This window comes from Glycine max, chromosome 12, assembly GCF_000004515.6.
Source record: "Glycine max cultivar Williams 82 chromosome 12, Glycine_max_v4.0, whole genome shotgun sequence".
Classification (NCBI taxonomy): Eukaryota; Viridiplantae; Streptophyta; class Magnoliopsida; order Fabales; family Fabaceae; genus Glycine; species Glycine max.
This window is the reverse complement of record NC_038248.2, coordinates 39,484,623-39,501,551: the sequence shown is the minus strand read 5'-3', so window position 1 is coordinate 39,501,551 and position 16,929 is coordinate 39,484,623. Positions and strand designations below refer to the sequence as shown.

The following is a 16,929-nucleotide window of genomic DNA, read 5'->3' as shown; positions in this document are numbered from 1 at the left end:
TATTATTTGACTTAAATAAAATTATTTTATGCCAAAGAAACATGAACTTAAAAAATATTACTATCTCTTAACATTGAATTGAAGTGACTTCCCTTTATTTATTTATTTTCCATTAACAAGAATATAAAAATACAAACACAAGACACTATCTTGATGATAAGCCATGTCATGACTAACAATGATGTATTGTTACCATTGACATGGTTGAAACTTGAAAGTGGGATTATGGCATGGACCCCACATGATTAGCATGGTAATTTTCTTGTTACACATGGATTGGTAGCTCCATCCTCTCCCAACAAAAGCAAGAGACTAAAATCTTATCTTCACCTCACACTTATCATTTCATTGTACCCTTTTTCTTCCACAACACATACTACAATTAAAAATCACTATCAGTGAAAAAACCCACACAACGAAATTAAAAAAAGAAATAGCACAGTCCCCCTTGGCTCTCACACACGTGTCAACTTCTCCACAACTTGGAATCCCACGTGTCAACCTCTCAACGGCCAGAATTCCAGTTCACGTCATCATCATACACCCACCCCGTTCTTCCATACACCCGCCGCCACCTCACTCCACAGGGAAAATCCCTCCCACCCAAAAAGACCAAACTAACCCTGACCCTGCAACATGTCGCGTTACCATTGGATGTTGAGATAAACCCTCCCACATACGATCACTCCCCACTCCCGTACCGGTATAAAACATGGGCCTCACTCTTAATATGTGGGGAAACAAAAACAAAACATTTCGTCCGAAACTAATATAACGTGTTCCTCCTTGGAAGAAGCCATAGCCATAACATAGCCACCAGAAAACAAAACCCACCTTAGTTATTAAAAGAAAAGAAAACTACATAAAATTAAGCTTTGTTCGGTGGTGACCATGGGGAGCACCGACTCATCAAGCGGTTCACAACAACCGAACCTGCCACCTGGGTTTCGGTTCCACCCCACCGATGAAGAGCTTGTGGTTCACTACCTCAAGAAAAAAACAGCTTCTGCTCCTCTTCCGGTAGCCATAATCGCCGAGGTTGATCTCTACAAGTTCGATCCATGGGAGCTACCCGGTATGTTCTTCAATTAATTTCATCCAACGAATCAAAAGATTCAAACTTCACGTTCAAAACTCAAATGGGTCTGCTTTGTTTTTTTTATTTATTATTATTATGATTTTTCTTTATATTTTGTTTGTGGTTAACAGCTAAGGCCGCGTTTGGGGAGCAGGAGTGGTATTTCTTTACACCGAGGGACAGGAAGTATCCGAACGGCGCGAGGCCAAACAGGGCGGCCACATCAGGGTATTGGAAGGCTACTGGGACTGATAAGCCTGTGTTGACCTCTGGTGGGACCCAAAAGGTTGGGGTGAAGAAGGCTTTGGTTTTCTATGGAGGGAAGCCCCCAAGAGGGATCAAAACCAATTGGATCATGCATGAGTATAGGCTTGCTGATAACAAGCCTAACAATAGGCCTCCTCCTGGTTGTGACTTGGGCAACAAGAAAAACACTCTAAGGGTAATTCATTATAATTTGATTTTGTATACATGTCAAATGTTCATTAGATTTTTTTATCATTTTCCCACATTATCTTATTTGTTAATGCGATAAAACGTTCTGGTATATAATGAATAGTTTCTTTTGAATTTTCGTGTAAAATTATTTTACAGTCATACAGTATCTTAATCAGAATTGAAGTCCAATTTTGATAGGAACTCTATCTAAGTTTTGTCCATGAATTAAATATTACGCTTTATATATCTATCCATCCCTTTGGGTAATTTCTGAATTTGGTGGTGCTTTTGAATTTTGTGTTGGTGTGTGTCTAGCTTGATGATTGGGTGCTGTGCCGAATCTACAAGAAGAGCAACACGCATAGGTCACCCATGGAGCATGAAAGGGAAGATTCAATGGATGACATGATTGGAGGGATTCCTCCATCCATCAACGTGGGCCACATGAGTGCGAGGTTTCATCATCTTTCAAAGATGACCACAGCCTACAACAGCGGTGCAATGTTGGAAAATGAACACAACTTGTTGGAAGGGATGATGATAGGTAATAACAACGGAGGGATGAACACAACTACTACTGCTACTACTACGCCTGGTGCCATGTCATCTCACTTAGGGGGATCCAAGGCAGAGCTTTCTTTTGTGCCAACCATGACTCACTCTTCAAACACTTCTAAGAGAACACTCTCATCACTGTATTGGAACGATGAGGATGTGACAGGAACATCATCTTCGAACAGAAGGTTCAATTTGGAAAGTGGGGACAATAATAATCATGGAAGTGTTGTGAGGGCTGATCAAGAGAATGGCACTGCTTCCTCTATTGCCACTCTGCTTAATCAACTCCCTCAAACCCCTTCATTGCACCAACAATCAATGTTGGGGTCAATAGGCGATGGACTTCTAAGAACAACATACCAAATACCAGGAATGAATTGGTATGCTTAGAACAATTTCAGGTTTTTATTTATTGATGAACAAGGAGATATTGAATTACTATAAGAAGGCTATACGATATGATTCTCAGCTGGTGGAAACTTACACTATTAGATTGTAAAGATTTTAATGGGATATTGAGATTTTGGTTGTTAGGAATTTGGAAGCAGTTGTTAGACTTTGATCAATTAGATGGGCCTCATCACCCAATGAAGTTCTTCAACCATTGGAGGTAGCTGCAAGCAATAACAACACCAAAGGTGAGGGTGAAGCCGTGGGATATTTTTAGTTAAACTTTAATATAGCTTTATACGTATATATAGATATTTGCTTGTTTTTATTGGTATGTAAATAATAAAAAAATGGTGGTGTGCTCTTAATGTATTCAAATATTTAAAAGAGAAAAGCTATTTCGACTCAGCTGTTATATGCATACCTTGATCAATTAGGATACAAATGAGCTTTGTGTGGATCATATACTGTAGAAGAACGATCTATTGATATTTTAATTAAAGCCAAATTGGTGACTATGGTTTGTCACTGTATTGTGTATATTGTTCTCTCAAGAGCTTGATATAAGGACTTAATTTTCATTGGTTTTATCTATGCGCCACGAAGGTTAAGTTAGCACAATAGTAACGAGATTTTCGTTTGTTCAAGTATAATATATGGTAACGAATTCTCGATCACGTCTCTGCATGTAACCTAGCCAGAAGGTTATTAGTCTCACTCACATCTTTATCCTCTTGCCTAGAATTATTCCAGACGAATCTAATTGAGTTGGAACATTTGGTATCAGTAAATAAACACATAAAGTATGCCATATTATTTTGTTTGTTATGAAATAATTTTCGCCACGTCCTATGGGATGTAGGAAGATCTACATGTGCAACTTAATTATTAGCTAGGGACTTTTCTGATTTTATACGCACCAATTCAGTTTATGAATTTTGCTCCTACTCATCTCGTTCTCAACATTTGAAAACGAAAATTTTCCCATAACAAATGATGATATTTGTCTTATTTTATATTAATTAAAATATAGCTAGTAGTAATTATAAATAAAAAAAATCAATTGTCAATAAGTTAATTATTATAATTCATTGTTTTCATGTTTTGACACATAAAGACAATAAATATGCTAATCATATCCCTTCACATAGTATTATTTAATATATAAGATGTTATTATTACTGGAGCAAATGCCATCTTGGGAGCTATGATCCTAACAAGTCCTAGTGGATGTTGATGCACTGCCTATAGAAGATCGAGTTAATTAATTAAGCTTATCACATTATCTTAAATCTCAATGTTATTAAAGAATTTGTGGCTTGTGATGCTCTGATTCCATGATTATCCGGGGCTAGTTTTTTCATGCTGTCAATTTTTTTCCCCTATTTTCTCCCTTCTAAAAATGTCATTGACTCGTACAGCCCATATCTTAGGATAAGTTACTCTTTTTCTTTTTTTCTTTCTACAAATCCAGTACAAATAAATTCACACAGATAATCCAAGTATCTCTCATCTGCAGAAACTCTGACACTTCACCCTACCTAATCATAGTCAATTCGACATGCGCACATCAAAGTTCTAGATGACGTGTCTGTGTATAGTCTGAAAATATCAAATTAATTTGCGATAATTAATTCAGGAGTCACAACCAGATGTAGTTTATAATACAAATTTTAAATTGTAATTATTAGTATATGATAATACACGTCAAGAGAAAGAGATGATAGAATATATGTGAGAAATTAAGTGATAAAAAATTATTTTTAACCAACTAATTTTTATATAACGCATTATTAAATATTATTAATTGTTTAAAAAAAATTATAAATATATGTTATATCAAAATTGGGTAAGATTTAAATATTTGATATTTTAAGATTACTTATTATCTAATAGTTTTTTGCGACAGACACGGGCTAATATCATCACTTTAACGAATGATTCAAGCTGCAAAACAAACAATTTCACATCATGCAAACCAATCACTACACACTTGTTTGGATACATCTCTTTCATGACAGACACCCAGATAACAACAATAACAAATTTTTCAAACATGCACTTCAATGCAGGAGTGTAAATAAGCTATGGTCAATAATAGGCCATGACTATTGAGGGGAAAGAATATTAAAAATTATATACACGAGTAGAGACAAAGGGGAATTATATATTAGTTGGTTGAGTTGATTCCTAAGTTATTATAAATTTTGTATACTTGTTTTTCATTTCTACGAATAAAAGAAAAAAGAAAAAGTATATACAAAAAGAATGAAGTGATGGAGAGAATAATATAGTAGCATATATTTAAGTAGTATATAAATAAGTTGAATATCGTTATTATTATTATTCTTTTATTTATTAGCTTTATATATATAGTTAATTAGCAGCTAGGGCAGGTTTGTTTGAATCTGAAAAGGGCATGGAAGATATTTGAGCATGGTTGTCATTATCTTTGGTGGGAGTGATAAGACGTAGTTAACTATATTCCACCACCCAGAGGTCACGCAAATAGACAACAATAGCAGCTAGCCTTTCTTTCTGGCTTGACTCTAAGGGACCATTCTTGCTATCATCTAAAGGAATCATTATCCTAATACCACACAAATTTAATACCCCTTTTAATTGCATTCCCTTCTCAGGAAAGAATACAAATCAACTTTATAAAATTTAGCATAATTTGTCCTTCGTTTTGGAATAGATATCATAACGATATATTGCACTATTATTGCTGCTGTTGGTATGCCTCAGTTGTGCATGATGCTTTCACACTGCCTAAATGTATCCATATGCGAAAATTCATAAAAAGAAAAAGATAGACAGAGAAAATAAATCCCCTATGATTTTCAAGTTTGAATTTTGTTAATTCTTCTATTTTTTATCCTTTCTAAAATTATAATAAATTACTTTACAGCTTCAAAAGAATTCAAACTACGTATCTGATTTGTATTCAATAAAAATTGGACACGTGGAACTTTGTTTTCTCTCCTTCTCCTCCTAACACGCTTTTAGATCTCCCACCGCGGAAGCCAGAACCCTCTGCCGAGCCTTCCTTCAAGCCAACCAACTTCTCCGGCAAAATAACCGCCGCGGAAACCGCGGAGGAGCAAGCCTTCGATCCCGAACCTCACGGCGGCGAGTCGTCCGGTCTCAAACTCCTCGCTCTTCTCCTCCAATGTACGGAGTGTGTCGCCATGGATAATCTCGACTTCGCCAACGAGCTCCTCCCGGAGATCGTGGACGCGTACTTCGCGCAGGCGCTGCACTTCACCGCTGGTGAAGTTCTGGCACTCGCACATCATCGGTGAACCAGGCCCTAGACGACGAGGATCTTACACGCACTCGCACATCAACGTTTTGTGTTTGGTGGTTTGATGGTGGCGCTAGGGTGGTGTTTGGTGGTTTTGATGGTGGCCCTGTGGCTCTTATGGGTTTGGGAGAAAGGGGCTCTTTGCAAATTTTTTTCCTACAATTTGCCATAGTTTTTAACTCCCACTGTGGTTTATTATTCTATTTTTTCTGCAATTTTTTTATGTTTTTTTTAATCTCTGCATTTAAAAATGTCAGATGAGTTTGGATTTGTCTAAATTTAGATCTGGATAAAAATTATATATTTTAATTTTATGAAGATGAAAAATAAATAAATATTTTTAGAAAGATTAAAGACGAACTTTAGGTGTTTTGTAGAAAAAATATATATATTTTATCTCAAATTATAAAATCCTGCTCTTTAACTTGTCAATTTAATATTATTTTCTTATCAACTTTTGCATATTAGAATTAAGTATATCTACATTTCACTCTTAGAGCACAGATGACTTTTAAGATCTATTTTCAGTTTTCAATGGGTCGCGTATCTCATAATTTATTTTGTTGCACTTGTCTATTATTTTTTAATTCCTATTATTTGAATTTTAAATTCTTACACACCATATTAAATTTATAAACATAAAACAATGTAGCTTGATTTAAATAATTTCTTTTTACAATTTGTTTCTCTTATATGAAAAGTCTTTATATCTTTAGTGAATTCCTATTTAATTTTTTTTCAGAGTTTACTCCTATTCAATAAAATATAATCTTCAGAATTTGATAGTGATCACTTACGTGATAAAATGATATCGGAGTCAATTTTTTATATAAAATCACTTAATAACCTTTAAAAGAATATGAAATTAACCTATCCAACCGTTAAATTACAAGTTTTTACAAAGTAGGTTTGGTTTATAAAATTTCATGAAAATATAAAAATAATTCATAATTCATAGCAATACTTTATTTTGATAGATAATAATTTAAAAAGATAAAGTATATTTTTGATTTCTCTATAATATGTAAAGTTTGATTTTAGTATCTCTAAAAATTTATATATTTTTGTCCTTCTAATTTTGAAACTTTTGGTCGTCCAAGTACTATCATAAGTCTAAACCGTACCACTCGTAGGGATCAAAACTGATACATTTTATAATTTAGGAGAAAAAAACAAACAAAAAATTTTAGATGAACTAAAAATAAATATTATATATTATATAAGGACTAAAATTATATTTTAGTCTTATTTAACGTATAAGTAAATATCTATTGCTAGAGAACAAAACAACAAGTTAATGTCAAAATTAATTAAGTGAAATTTGATATACATGATTAGAAAATTAATAACAAATTATTCAAATATTAATTAGATTGGTTCATTTTGTATTTTACATATTAAGTAGTTTAACTTTAAAATTTTAACATAATTGATCTTATCCCTTTTTTATAATAAAGACATCTTATAGCACGTATTTTCTTAAAATATGTGAGTTCATCATTATTAACAATGTGATTATTTTACAATTACTTTTATTTTTATTTTTTAATTTTTACATAAATATTTTAAAAATACCCATACAATGGGGAAAAAAACTTACTAATTTTTAACTAAATGTGAGTAAATCCTCATTTTAATTTTCTGAATATAAAAGTGTCATCTGTTTTCTTTAAAATACTTTGACATTTATTTAGTTCCTTAATTAATCATATGAAGGGGCATCATCAAAATTGTCTTTTTTACATAAGTAGACCGAAAAACTAAAGTGGTGTGGTTTTTCATGATTAAGAAATTAATATCAAATTTATATGATTAATAAACTAAATTAATGTCTTTTTTATGACTTGGAAACTAAATGGGTGTTACTTTTTTAAAATGATTAAATTAATATAGCCTTATATATATATATATTGAAAAGGCTATTTTGATATTCTTTTTTCTCCGGAGAATAAAAATAGATGTTCGCTTTAAAACCAATTTGTACGGTCTTTATAACCAAGTTGTATGGTCTAGCACTATATATTTCACCGTAAAACAAGAGAACAATTTGGAAAAAAGTTTGGGAGGTGGAGTGATTTTGATGATCAGGGGAAAGATCTATCTAGTTTTTGACTTCTTGTATTTTAAGTTAATAATTGAGGGTATCATCAATGTGTTCCTTTTCATGGATGGAACTTGCCGAAAATAAAAGAATATATGGAAGATGGTATTTGAATCTTGATTGTGACAATTTTAGTGGTAGATTAAAATTGAAGATCTATCTAGTTTTTTTATGGACTTTTTTTTTTAATCGTGGATCTTAGTTTGAGATCTTAAATAATAAGTCTTACATAAATTTATATTTCACTCTGAAAATTTGTTATATTTTTATTATAAATTTATACAAAATCAGGTCTTAAACTTAAAATCTTTAATTAACATATGACACTAAAGTTAGATTGATATGTTGTTATATCCAACTAACTACAAATACCATCCAAATGATATATAATAATATGTGGGAAAACAGTCAATTAGCATCTAGTCAAATTTGGCACAGCCCCACCACCACAGGGCACGTAGGTAGGTTAAATCCCTCCCTCTCTTTCTCTCCCCCACATATAAAAACACTACTTTGTGTTGGGCCTCTCGTGTCTTTGGCAACATGTTACACTGAATCAATTGGGAGAAAAGGAAAAGAAAAACGAAAGCCAGATAATTAGAACCCACTTTGGGGTATATATGATAGAGTGTGGCAATCATAAAAGTTGTACCATGCCTTCCAATTATTTGCGGAAAATCTTAGATGGAGATATTATAAAAGAACCAGATAAGCCAGGATGTCCTAATTTTATTTTATTTTTTTGCAATAATATGGCCTTTTTTATGCGTAGTCATAGACACAAGTTCAAGAAATAAAAAAGTAAAGAAAAGATTTATTTATATTAAAAGTATAAAACTAACATATCATTTATTTAAGTAGAATTGACCTCAAATTCTTTTAATAATATATCGGATTCAAGCATTCTGACTGAAAAAATATAACAAAAAAAAAAACCACTAAAAAAATGGTTTGACATGAACTTTATTGATTGGGCTTTAAAAGTCTATGTTTAACTCAAACTCAAAATTTAGAGTCTAAATCATATATTTTAATATAAGATTTAGGTCAATTCGATTAACATGATTAATTTTACCATCTCTTATTCAAGTACATCAAAAAATTACTTAGAGCAAAATTAGAAATATTAATATTCTAGTTCATTAATTTGGATAAATTCATAACTGAAAAATTACCAACTCACCTGTTTAATAGTTAAACAAGCTAACTTAATAAACTAAACTCATTGAATCATTTCTAACCATACGTATGAAAAAAAAGTATTGTTAAAAAAGATATTATGTACATACGGAAAGTAATATACCCTTGATTAAATAATCAAGGAACACTCTTAATGCGGGAAAAAAAAAATTCAACATCATAATGAAGAGAAGAGCAAGTGGGTGGCATGGGTTGGAACTTGGAGTTGGATCCGAAAAAGAGAAGAGTACAGTGAGAAAAATGAGGTCTTGGTTTTCCCAAGCAAGACCCAATGTGCCCAACAAATAGCCAACTAAGCACTTGTGATGGGATTTAGCTGTATGGCGCATTTTGTGATCAAAAATTGGTGTGCTATAACCATAGGTAGGCAAAAGATACCATATGTGGAGGCTGATTCTCCTCCATTATAAAGCATCCCTCCCCTCTCCCCATGTGGCCTCCATCAATGTCAAGTGGCCTTTGGTGGCCCAGTGCCAGTTATGAACAAGCCTTCTTTTTTCTGAACCTTCTCACTGCCTCCAGCTCCAATGCGTGAGAAACAAGTACTAGACTAGTAGCCAATTAGACAATTAGTTTTTGTTTTTTTTTTTTTCCTACTCCAAACGTTCCAATTTCAAATTTGTGTGTGTCAAGCACTAGCAAATTGACCAAATTCCAAGTTCACACACGCCAAATAAGTATTGGTCAAATCAAACATTTTGGTCACTCACTCCTTCCTACTCGCCCTCATTTATTTATACACTCCTCCAATCCCAACGATTCCATTACCAAGTCTTCTTCAAACTGGTCAATCATTCCAAAATCCAAACCCAAACACAAAACACCAAATTTCTTGAACCTTCCCCTTCAATATAAAATCCCTAGTTTCAAAATCTCTCCCAAACTAAACCAAATCAAATTTCCAAAACCATACACACAATTTCCAAATCCTCCTTCAAAAGGGAGTTCAAAACCTCTTCCTAACCAAAACCACACTCGAAGTTTCCACTTTCCAAATCCTCCTTCATAAGGGTGGCTCAAAACATCTTCCAAACCTAACAAAATCCACAACTTAAAAAAAAACCACACACACACAAAATTTCTAAATTTCTCCTTGAGAAGGGAAAATGCAAAATACCCTGCAGCAACAAACCGAAGAAAGTTCACAACTTCCACCGAAGGTGTCCTTTTCCGGGCACAAGATGGGTGATTTGAGTGATGGGCAACACCATGGTGGGTATTTGGCCGTGGTTCCCCGGTCCAGACCGGCCTGCACATGCTCGAACCGGCCCGGTTCGGTTCGGTGCGCGCGTCACGGGTACGTGGTGCCAGGGGAGAAGAAGAGGCGCGTGGCGAGCAAAGAGATCCTGAGAAGAGCACTCACACCACCACCAAAACGTTTGGGCCTTAGATGGTTGAATTTCAGACCAACCCCAAGTAGACTTTCTAACATGTCCATGGCCTAATTTTTTTTCCTTTGGATGTTTGTACAATCGAGTTTGACAATCCAATGAAATTAGACTATTCTATATTCTTTATCAAGCTTCAGTCTTTTTGCTATTGGGTGATCTAGTTTCAGATCCTTGTCTTTTGAATGCTGAAAAATTGGGTACATAACAAAACAAAAAATTGATGTTTGAGTTAGTTAGATAAAAACTTAAACTAGTGATTTATGTGTGCATTATTATTCCTTTGCCTGTTGATAGTGATAACAATTATTTGCTGTCTGTCTCATAATTATAGGAATTGGAAATATTCTTGCAATAAAGTTTTGCACTTTTGCTTTGTTACCCATTTGGTGTGGCAAATTGAGATGCTATGCTATTAGGATGTATGGTGTATTCATCTCATGGTTGTTCTTATTTTATTGAAATTGGACCGCAGGGTATTTTTCTTTATTCACTTTGTCAGGATCTGTTGTGGTAGCAAATTCTTAATAATACTATAATGTTGTTACACATAGAACTATATCAGTAGTTTTTAGAGGATGTGATTTTTGGATTTGTTCTTTATTCTTAGCTTAATCTTGTGATTTATAAACAAGAGAAAGGTGAGAAAAGGGTAGGAGATGAGAATCTTTAGATTAATGGTATCATCCTGTAGCAATTTCACTTGAATCAGCATTTGAGGTTAATAAGCCTCATATGACAGAAAGACAACACATAACACAAGATCTTCTGAGGGACAATCGAACATGTTCAAAATATAAATACACCTAAAAAATGAAGAATCTAATGGTAGATATCTAAGATAGTGAGATTTGTATGTGCATCATACATTCTTGGAATCTTAGATGATCTGTAAGGTGTGTTTAGGAAATGAAGGTGAATTTAGATATAGCATATGCTTTAGATTTTAGCTTTTGCTACAACATGCCATATGCTTAAATTTTAGCTCTTGCTAATCATTGCGCCCTACAACATCATACCATGTGTTAGAGTTGGTGACAAAAGAACCAAATGCTTTTAGATGTGTGCAAAAGGAAAAATACAGGAGAAAATTGATGAAAAAAGAATAGATTTTAAGAGTTGTTTAATATGAAGAAATATGGATAAAAATGAATATTATCTTTTAAATGAGTAAACAATAATATTCTTGTGATGTGAAGTTCTACATCGTGTACGAATAAGAAAGTTAGACATCATATAAGTGAAGGAAAAATTTATAAACTTGAGTCTTAAGGTTTTAAGGTAAGGTGTGATATCAAATTTATTTATATGATTGTCCATAATCTATTCGTGTAAATTTCCTTAATTGCACCATTTTCTCTCTTTCTCTCTCTCTGTTTTTTTTTTTTTTACTTTCTTTCGTGGCGGTGACAAGAGAAAGAAGATAGTTTGATGTTATTTTCTTTCTCATTTTTATGTTGAACCAAATGTCACGTTCGCAACATTAATCTTGTCGACAACGAGTTGAAAATGTGAAATCATGAATGCTGTGAAATGATATTTGTGATGACTAGTGAGTCGTAAATCTAAGGAATTCAATTCTTAACATATATACTGTATGTTTTTGACGCGGCTCTCTTAAAGTAAATTAGAAGAAAAAATAAAATATTTTAAGACTAGATTCTAATAATTTTAACTATTCTTATATAATCCAAAAAAATTGTTATATTTTATCTTGTTTACCAAACTTGTTGATTGACTCATCTGGTTGGCTCATCCAATTCCAATGGCTTCTTTTTGTTGGCAGCTACCGCGTCAAAAAATATCTCCATTATTCCAACTGAGCATTTAGTAGATTTCGAAAATATTATAGTTAGTAGTATATATGGACGAAATAGTCGTTAGAATAACCTTTTATGTTAATACCTCAAAATGCTTTAACTTTGAAAATTTCTTTTCCAATATATGTACACACCGTCCAATTTTTAAAATAAATACCCAATTCTACTCCTACAAGAAATAGTCATCTAATTTAATTTTTGAAAACAAAATAGTTGGAATGTAAGCCAGTTGCAATTGATCAACCAACACAATCATCCCAATTCAACTACATTTCAAGTTTGGCCAAGTCATTGGGTTAAATTGAGTTTATTTAAATTGATCCAATTCTAATTAAGTTTTGACATTGGGTTCATAAATTTCAACCCGATAAATTCATCCGAACCCGATATAATATTTTTGCTGAAAAAAAACCTATATAATGATATTAGTACATGTAATAATAAAATAACATTGATTCTAATTCTATGTCATCTTCAATCATTTGTTACAGATGAGAGATTCTAATATTTTTATGAATATCTTGAATCATTTTAATGAAAAGGAAGAACAAATTTAAGACATTTTAGTTCTTTACCTATTTTAGTTAATATTTTTAAGGGGTAATTTGGGTTGCTAATATGTTTTTAGAGATTAAAAATGTCAAGAATGAATTCAGTGAAGGAAGATCCATCAGATTTTAGATGAAAAAATTCAAACACTCAGAAAACTGACACCGAGGGCAACAAAACAAGGTTTACCAAAGAAAACATTGAATTTACTTCAATAACAAGTGTACATCACCCAACAATACATTATAAAACGGATATTTTTAGATAGGAAAACTCTGCAGAACTATCCTATTAGTTCACTTGGTTGTGGAGTCATCAACAGGATGCCAGTATCTGTTGAAAAACCACATAGAGTCAGCTGTAACAGCATATTCATCTTCATTTCGGTGCCAGCTATAGTGAGCATGTGTTCTGTTCTTTATTTCCAAAATGGCATGCCCAAAACTTGCTTCCCTGTATGCAGAATACTCGGGCTGTGGATTTGTCATGCTGCAGTGCAAAGAAAAAACACAAATCAGTAATCAAATTAAACTTGTTATAGAAGAGACATTAGACAAGCCATTAATATAAGGAAGAAAAAATTTATAGAGCTTACTTGCTTGCCAAGCCTTCAATGTTCCCTCCATCACCAATGTTTATGTATACAGGAGCTGACTGGTCCTTCAAAGGCCTGCATCGACCATTGGTAATGTTGTATCCAGTGTTGGAGATTCGTTCCTGATATGGGGTGCATATAATTATAAATTATCAAGTACGATAAGATTGTTTATATTTAAGATGATTTATAATTGATTGACAGTATGAAAAAATTTATAGCATTGTTGTGGTTTTATCATTCTCCCCAGCAATGTTAGATTCATGACACCTAATGAAATGGAGCACTTTTTAGCACTTACACTTCGTTCATAGGCATGGACGTGACCAGCAAACACAACATCAACCTTGTACTTCACAAACCAAGGCTCAAACATTACCCTCATGGTTTCCCCTTCCATGTAATGATAGTTGTAACTATTATACCATGGAGAATGCACAAGAACAATCAACCAAGGGGTCTTGGTTCTATCAACCTTTGGTAGCTCTGCCTCAAGCCATTCATATTGGGGAGTATATTTGCCTGAACAAGGAAAATGATGTTTAGTGCAAAAAAGGTGTATATATGAAAAATATAAGGAAGCGATTCAGCTTTGAATTATGAACAATAATCTTTTCAGCAAAACTTTAAGATTATAAGGTAATGTTAAGAGAAAAAATGGTGCATCTAATATTACCATAAGCTGAATATGAAGCCAAAACTATGATGTGTGCCGAAGCTATCTTGACAGAATACCAAAAGGGTTCAGTACTTCCGGATGCTTTGTAAGGCACATAGTAACGGTGGCGGAAAGGCTTGAAAGGTTCTGTTTCATCCTGAAAAGTATCATCAATTTTGGTCTTTAGAATTTACTTATGTACTAAAATTTGCATTTAGTAGAAGAATCATGAATCATAATTTCAAGTTTGAGGAATTACATTGAGAATAATATCAAACTCATACAAATAATTCGAACAAATAAGTGTATGTTTAGATTAAAGTTTGCAAACTTAAGTTTGCAAAAGCAACCGTGCATGTTTGGTTTATTAGTGCAAATGTAAGTTGGCAGCAAAATGAAATTTGCAAAAGCATCCCCACCCTTGCTTTTGGGTTCAATTTTCGTTGGACCATTGGATTTTGTCTTAGAATTCATGCCCTTCAAGTTGGATGAAAAACCAAACATGCACCAAGTCTTGCAAACACACTTTTGAGGGTAACCAAACATGTTACCTAAATGAGTTTACTCTCTAGAAGTACATTCAACACCCAAAATTCCTTTTTCAACTGATAACCAAACATGCTCTAACTCTCTAAGGTCAGACTCGTGGTAGAGACTTAGCTAGTGGCATGAAGTCTTAGGTTCTAACCTTATTATAGTTCATTGTATATCAAAAAACTAATCTCAGCAAATCAAGTGGACAACTTACAATTTCAGGAGCATAGTCAAGTTCATGGTTCCCTGTAGTCCATATCCAAGGTTGATAAGCAGTACTTCTTTCTACGAATCTTCCCCACGTATCCCACCTAACGTTATCATGATTTGGGTGATTATCTGCATAAGAGAGGTCTCCAACATACAACACAGCTTGTCCTTTGTGAGGGTTTGATTCATAGTGAACAAGGGTCTTGTTTGAATCAAAAGTTTGACCCAGATCACCTGCAAAGAAAGCCCAATCATCTAAAAATTAAATTTGGCATTCTTAAACCTCAATGTCAATAGTATTGGGTTTACAAAAAGTAAGTGTAAAGCAACCAAACATTGTAGTTTTGAGAGAATATAAACTTGCCAATGAGACCAAATGTATAAGGCGCATCAGGGTGAACTTCAGGAGGAGTCACAAACCAAAATTGCCTAGTAGTATGCCCAATTCCAACTTCATAATAATATTTTGTGTTAAACTGCCAAAATGAAAAACTTGAGTTAACAACCTTACTAATGTGTGATAAAATAAAGGGTTTTATGAATCGGTGCCCTAATAAAAGGAGTAAGTATTTATTGTAGAAATCATAAGAGCATAAAAAAAGATTATAAGTAACATAATTTTATGCATCCCAATAAAAACCTTTATAAAATTCCTTAATCAGTGTTCTCACCATTTGCCTAAAATAAAATAGACAAGAGTTAGGTGTTGCAGTAATTACATGCCCTCTTACCTCTAAATCTCTAAGGGTGCAGTGATGTATAAAACCAGAAGAATAATTGAAGTATCTATATGTGACATGATTTCCCTTGGCCACTCTCTTGTGCTGGCTGGCGTCACTCCAGTAATGCACTAGACTCTTTCCTGGTTCGTCCACAGTCACCCATGACACGATCATGGCCCTTCCCACTTGGTCACCTTGTGTTATATGAACCTACAAAACAAATACAAAAACATGTTAATTTGTCACCAATAAAAGACATTAATTAATGTCGTGAAATATTGGAGATCTCAATTATACTTATATAGCTAAAATAAAGTATACAAGTAGAATGCAACTCTTGCTAGATAAATTAATTTTTCGGGTTGAATTAGGCTAAAATCTAAAATCTAAAATTGTATCATAGATTATCCTAATAGTTGTTGTTGAGTCTATCAGACCACCTATTATTGGCTTGTTATCAGATCATCCAAAGATGTTTAGTCATGTAAACTTAAGGGATGCTTTGAAAATCCTACATTGACCAGTAATGTGACAAAAATAATATATACAAAAGGTAATGTCACACCCAAATTCTACGATGTTTATAGGAGGAAAAAGAGGTACCTGCTGAGGAGCATTATAGCCAGAAGGGGCAACAAATACATCACTATGAAGGGGCATGTCCTCAGTTTTCTCAACCTTCCTAATGAATGTGCTTGTCTTGCCTCCATTGCAAACCACAGCCACATTCAGAAGTAGCAAAACCAAGGCCACAGCTATTACTGCAAAACAAGAGTAACTCTTTGCTCCCCCCATATGTCGATTTCTAATCTTTATTAAGAGATGTTGAAGTGTTCAACACTTTGTTCTTCTCAACTTATTTATAGCACAATAATAATAATAACTTAATAACAGAGACGGTGGCAAGGCTTTGACAAGTGGCAAAGAGTTTCTAATCTTTTTTTATCTATTAAAAAATAGAAAATTAGAAAGACTCAATTGATAAGATTATGCCTATGATGCAATGCACAACACCGGAAATTTGCACAACCAATTACATGATAACTAGAGATAACAAGAATCCGTAGTAACTGACTATCCAAAATTTAAATTTAGGTGTAAATATGTTGTAAATTAAATTTCTATAAACTTGACTTCATTTAATCTTTATCTTTAATCTTTTTATTTGTTTTAGTCTTCGTAAATTTATCTTTTTAAAATAATTCTTATATTTACTTAATTGTGACCTATCATACCTTTAACTATATAACTTTTTTTATAGATAATTTAACTATATAACGTTAATAATTAAAAGATAACTTATAATGTAACATGTCTGATGTATATCATGTTATTATTAAATAATCATAAGAATTAAAACTAAAAAACAATCTTCCATTTT

General features: G+C 33.2%; 2 protein-coding genes across 2 annotated transcripts; one reads left to right on the top strand and one right to left on the bottom strand.

Moving 5' to 3' along the window:
* The first annotated feature begins 732 nt into the window (after positions 1 to 732).
* Positions 733 to 3,004, top strand: LOC100784578 (NAC transcription factor 56). Its single transcript, XM_003540402.4, has 3 exons — positions 733 to 1,075; positions 1,210 to 1,520; positions 1,832 to 3,004. Exons 1-3 carry the CDS (start codon positions 892 to 894, stop codon positions 2,462 to 2,464), a joined length of 1,128 nt encoding a protein of 375 aa, XP_003540450.1. The 5' UTR covers positions 733 to 891; the 3' UTR covers positions 2,465 to 3,004.
* A 10,121-nt stretch (positions 3,005 to 13,125) lies between these two features.
* Positions 13,126 to 16,208, bottom strand: LOC100783693 (purple acid phosphatase 2-like). The gene is given in 8 exon segments (NM_001255269.1): positions 13,126 to 13,318; positions 13,425 to 13,546; positions 13,726 to 13,946; positions 14,101 to 14,239; positions 14,831 to 15,060; positions 15,191 to 15,302; positions 15,558 to 15,758; positions 16,152 to 16,208. Coding segments are annotated over 8 exon segments (1,275 nt in total).
* Positions 16,209 to 16,929: the final 721 nt, after the last annotated feature.

Excerpts from the sequence above, each read along its gene's own strand:
- LOC100784578 (XM_003540402.4), top strand. The coding sequence starts at position 892 with ATGGGGAGCACCGACTCATCAAGCGGTTCACAACAACCGAACCTGCCA. Across the intron at positions 1,076-1,209 it reads CGATCCATGGGAGCTACCCG|CTAAGGCCGCGTTTGGGGAG; the intron begins GTATGTTCTTCA and ends TGTGGTTAACAG. Across the intron at positions 1,521-1,831 it reads ACAAGAAAAACACTCTAAGG|CTTGATGATTGGGTGCTGTG; the intron begins GTAATTCATTAT and ends GTGTGTGTCTAG.